General features: G+C 40.5%; 1 protein-coding gene across 1 annotated transcript; it reads right to left on the reverse strand.

The window, feature by feature from the left end:
• Window positions 1–353: 353 nt before the first annotated feature.
• On the reverse strand, window positions 354–2,207 carry LOC140226791 (uncharacterized). The gene has a single exon (XM_072307216.1). The coding sequence runs from the start codon at window positions 2,205–2,207 to the stop codon at window positions 354–356; it is 1,854 nt and encodes a 617-aa protein (XP_072163317.1).
• Window positions 2,208–5,659: the final 3,452 nt, after the last annotated feature.

A 5,659-nucleotide genomic window follows, 5' to 3' on the forward strand; every position in this document is an offset into this window, starting at 1 on the left:
AAAAGCACGCACGGCGAGTTGTGACCAGGGCTTTACTGATTTGATCTGAAGAGCATTTCCCCCAAATAATGTTGTATCATGTACAGCGATATTATCGTTAAAAAATGTTGTAACTGACCCGGTTTTACTTTTGGAATGGTGAATCATCCATAAATTACTTTGACTTTTCGACATGATTAAAGTTATTATAAGTGTATGAATATTTATGTGAGTAGGTGCGGCACATGCATGTGCAGTCCATTATTATTCATGAAAACTTTATTCATATTGGAAACTATTCACTTAGAATATCCAACAAACATTTTTTTTCCTAATATGCTACTGCAGAATGAAACCGTCTATCACATTTCACATTATATCACATCAAATATGTAAAGTCTATCTGGAATGCAGAAAGCTATCTCACCACTCTCAAACTCTTGTAGATAGTACCAATGTCTTTTCTCTGGTTTTCGTATCTTGAAGTCAGTGATGATATTGTGTATGTGCTCCAAATCTCTCGTGTATCGATCGATACTGACGAGACCCTTCTCGTGCTTCACCCAGGCTACAATGATCGAATCATCTCGACAAACAGCTGGCCAGGCATACATACCCTCCTCCTCCTTTTTCAAGACATTCTCCTTCTTCCCATTACCACCAAAGCAGACGACGGCTGATGGATCTCTCAGTATCAGTTTCCCCGTGGTGTGAAAGGAGAATATTTGTTCAGGTGTATATCCATCACACATAATTTCCCTGACAGCCTTACCTCCCTGTGGGGTAAATACCTGGATCTTCTTGAGCTCCCTATAACTCACATAGATATTATCATCTCTATCCACAGTGAGACCACCAGTCCCTCCTTCATTATAACTCATCGTCTCAAACGTGACGTCAAGCTTCTCCCACCGAGGAGTGTATAGTGACATCTTTTCGTTTGTATCACGTACAACATATCGACCATCAGACAGGAATTCATTTTGACGTATTGTGACGTCCTTCAGCACTGTCTGCTGTAGCTCGCCATCAAGGGAGTAGAGATAAATTCCGCCTTTAGACGACCCCACCGCCATCTTACCGTCTGGTGCACGAGTCATACAGTTCATGCTTACTTTGATTGGAAGTTCTACGTCTGCTTTGATATCACACGTGTAACCTTCTAGCTCTCCAAGACAAAGTTCATTGACCTTTACATGTTTACGGAATGAAATCTTCTGAGCTCGTTCTGCCACATCTCTCGGTGACTGGTCGTCAGGATCATCTCGTCCAAGAAAGCTCTTCAAGTTCTCGCACAGCGTGTCGTGTGCAAACAAGGCGTCTTTCTCTAGTGGTACCTTCACACCTTCAGTTGCCAGATCTTCCGTAGCATTCATATAATGAATTGTTTGGCGACTCTCTTCCTCCATGGATTGTAATTCTTTCTCGAATTTTTCAGACAATCGTTTCACTTGACAATTCAGAGTCTCTCTCCTGGCTGACAATAGCTGCATGTATTCCTCGTAGGACTTGTCGATGTCATCATTGAGTCTCCTCATCCAGTTTGTTATTTCATTTCGTTGTGTCTCTATAAAATCGATATGATTTTCAATGGTTGTTTTCTTTGATTTTGTCCTTTCTTGTAACTCCTTGATATTCTCCATCAATTTCTCCTCATGGATAGCTGCCTCTTCGATCTGATGCCCTGCTTGTAAGTGTCTTAACATCCCGCACTTACAGCAGACGTACTCCCGACATCCGATACAGAAGCATTCCTCATCATCGTTAGGATGTTTCTTACACTTCCGTCGCCTCTTTAGCGGAACTTTCCCTGAAAGTATCTCACTCATGGCTATCACTGCGTGAGTGGAGAATGGTGTCCAGCCGGAATGTTTTGAGTCACATAACTTACACATATATTTCCCACAGTCCTGACAGTAGGACACAGCTGGCGGCTTTTCGTCCATCTCACAAACTGTGCATGTTGGATTCTTCGTTTTCACTTCGTCCACGAGAGAATTAAGAGGAACGTTTGTTTGTAGCACACTCACATTTCCACTGGGTAGGGGCGTTTCTTTTCTGCACACAGGGCATGTTATGGCTTTTTGGTTGGACCGAGTTTGAGATATTCGTTCCAAACAGTCTCTGCAGATGGTGTGAGAACACGCCAGTGATTTAGGATGGTTGAACAGTGTCAGACAGATAGGACACTCCAGATTCTGGCTGCTGATTTGATGAAACGTTGCCATGGTGTCTGTCTGTCTGTCTGTCTGCAAAGGAAACAAACAGCGCTAAACACATTGACGAGTAGGAGCAGAAATATGAAATTAGCATCCCCCCCCCCCAAAAAAAAATGGAAAGTTCATGCCAAGCGTTGAGTGAAAATTCATGCATTCTCTAATTGTAAACGAAGTAATGAAGCACAATTTAACAGATATGTGTGAGTAATGTTTATCATGCACTAAGTATGCTTTATGTCCGGGCTCAATAAAGCTGATTCAATGGTGGTTCATTCGAGTTGAGGATATCATATTAACTGTAGTTGTCATGTACGCCCGTCAAAGGATGGTGCAACTTAGAATAAACTTGTTTTTGTTCATTTTCCATCTGTGAAGATGGCTGGATAGCCCATATTCAGCTACACTAAGCTGGTCTTCCATGGGGTCCAGTTGGATGTGGGGTGGGACCACTTCACCGGGTTAGACACCCTGCTCTTTGCGATGAATGAATGAAGCGGGATCTTTTACGTGCAAGAGCTGTGACTCTCTCATACACGGGACCTACATTTTATGTCCTATCCGAGGGACAGAGTGTTTTGCCTCTTGCTTAGAGGGGACGGTATGTTTACACACAACATTGCTCAGTCCAGACTCGGGTTCGAACCCGGGCCGCGTGATCGTGAGGCAGACGCGCTACCGACTGAGCCAACTCACCGCCCCACTCAGATGTTCCTTCTTAATTCTTTTAAGGAGTATATTGTATTAGTCAAACAGCAAAGAGTTGCATTATGCTACACTCGCACAAATATGATCAGGTGATTCGAGTAATGGATGGATGACTCTTTCAGTCGTGACCTTGTATATCTACAGTAGCTAGAATATCTTCAGCGATATCGTAAACTAAAAAAGTGTCACGTTAAAGTGAATATCATTCATTTGTCAATGAAAATGTGAGCGAAATGATAGAGATTATCATTTAGAAACGTATGTCCGTCATTTAACAAGGTGTCCTTCAAGACAAAATGCCCAAATCCTTGAGATATATTATTGATTTTTCCCCATTTGCATAAAACGCAGGTTTCGTTTGTCTTGGAAGACATGTGTAAACTTTATTCATTTACCTCATATATCAAGCGCAGACATAGGCACATATTTCTGCCTAGGATTAAATCACATTTTAACCACCCTCAATAGGCAAAAGCAAACAAGCAAACAAACAAATCGTTAGCAGTGCGTCTTGTAAAGAAAGCTTCATAATATTCGATCAACACGTCCTTTCTATAGGTTTATGTACCTGAAATGAATATGACCCCAGAAAAATGATTCTTTAGGCTGTCATGATTAGCTACCCATACCCCTCACTAGCTATTGTCTGTAAAGAACTCCATCTTCATTTGATCATTCAGTGGCATTCTGTGAAAACTTTGAAGGAATGCTTTCAATATGAACGCCCAGGAGAGCATCCTTTAATTGTGGAGACGGACATCGCCATAAAGTTTTACGGATATAGATTTCCAGAGGTGTATCTTTGTCCGATACGATCATAAATTACACGCTATTTAACTGTGGCCATGTAGTCTGAAAACATTAACAGCTTTGCTAATGTTCCTAAAATTCTGGTTGTAATGTTAACGACTTTGGCAGGATTCAAATGCATCGAAATGCATTTAAAGGAAGAACATAATTACTACTATAGCCACCTCTCTCTTGTGTTTCAGTTGTTCAAGTCATGAAAAGGAAGTAATTTTGCAGGCCACTAATGACATGATACAGTAAAAAGGGAAGTCCTTAAGACGTTTGACTTGTATCGAATAATTATTCTTCTCATGCCTCCTACTTCCAAACTATCACTGCATTGATTAGTGATGAATTCTTCAGGCGTTGATTTATTTCCAAATTAATATTTTTTATCAAACAACGTGACAGCAAGAGATGACTAAAGCAGAGGGGTGAAGATCTAGATGTGCTCTGATTTATATCACCTAATTGTTTCCCTCTGTACAGCTTTATTTGTAAAGAGAGTTTAGAGCCTGTATGAGTATTTGATTGAAGTTTCTCGTGACACTGTCGGCAATCAGGGATAGCCTGCAGTATGGTCAGGTGATGGTGGTATGGAGCATCACTGCCCGGAAGAAAGTAGATGACAGGTTCGATTCACACTGGTTCCTTACACGATATGACCATCGTTTATTAGGATGTAGATCAGCAGATGTCATCTCACAAATATATTTGTACAGAGGGAGACAACTGATGAAATGCATAGCACAGCATTATGAGAATATAATTCAGGATGTACCAGGGTTTTTTTTTCTGTTTTGAGTACTATTATCTATATCACTATACACTTTAGCATAGGTTGTTGGGTTAAACATGTTGAACAGAAGCAGCAAAATCATAACAGAAATGTTGACCGAACAATCAAGGGAGTATCTATTCTAAGCTTATTTTGATAGACATGCATTGATTGTAAAGCTACGTATCGCAGACACAAGTAACATGCATGCATTCATATCGTTATATGGTATGCTCACCAAGTTTGCTGTACTTCCGGGTTCAGTATTTCTGATTTGTATCTGGCTCCGAAAAAGACCTACATTTTAGGCATGTATGGGATCACAACCTGTTGTCTGTTCAGCGAAGGCGAACACCTACATTGAATATGCTTTTACTATATAGTCCCAAACAAAATGCGAAGAATCAGGTTTTAGAAAGAAACATGCTTGACGAAGCAATGACGAAATGGTCGGGCGAGTCAGAGGAATGACTGTATTTACCGTGACCTTTACACCGCGAACATTCATATTTTATAGCCCTAAGCGGGTTTTCCCCACATCTCAAAGACTATGTACCTATCTGAAAATCACAGCTCATAACGAAATGTCGTCTTGTACAGGGAGCTGTTCCTCGCGACTTTGAGCTGAGATGATTTTTTTTTTGATATAGAGAAAGATTTAAACAAAAATCGTCATGTTAGAGGATCACTTCAACGTCGAGAATTTTAGTAAGGAAAGACAATTTGTTTATTTAGAAAATTCTTTCATTTATCATTCTGTTGTGTTTTGTTTTTGATACTTGAGACAAACCACTGTCAAATAGCCAAGAACGTGTGCTCAAATAGAAATTGTTTGATGTTCAGATCTTATGATTTTTTTTTTTTCCATACGTGTATTCTGTCTATATCTAGGCCGAGAGAAGCAACCAATTTCTCTCCTGAAACGATGTCGGGATATCGGTCGATGTCGAGATCAGCCTTCAGTCTCTCGAGCTACCATTCGGTAAATTTGGTTGAACGTCGACGACGAAGGTAATTATATTTAAAAAAAATGACGCCGCGACCTCAGAGAAAAGCGAGAGTGGAGAATCAGCAACTTTTGACGGAGTTGGATTGATTTTTGTAAAGATGCCGGTTTGTGAAAAGATATGATCTAACTTCGGAACAATGGATTGTTCCTCTCTGAAAGGTCGATTATAGCAGAGTTGAC

Source organism: Diadema setosum, chromosome 4 (genome assembly GCF_964275005.1).
Source record: "Diadema setosum chromosome 4, eeDiaSeto1, whole genome shotgun sequence".
NCBI classification, from domain to species: Eukaryota; Metazoa; Echinodermata; class Echinoidea; order Diadematoida; family Diadematidae; genus Diadema; species Diadema setosum.

Coding starts and splice junctions, on each gene's coding strand:
- LOC140226791 (XM_072307216.1), bottom strand. CDS start 2,207: ATGGCAACGTTTCATCAAATCAGCAGCCAGAATCTGGAGTGTCCTATC.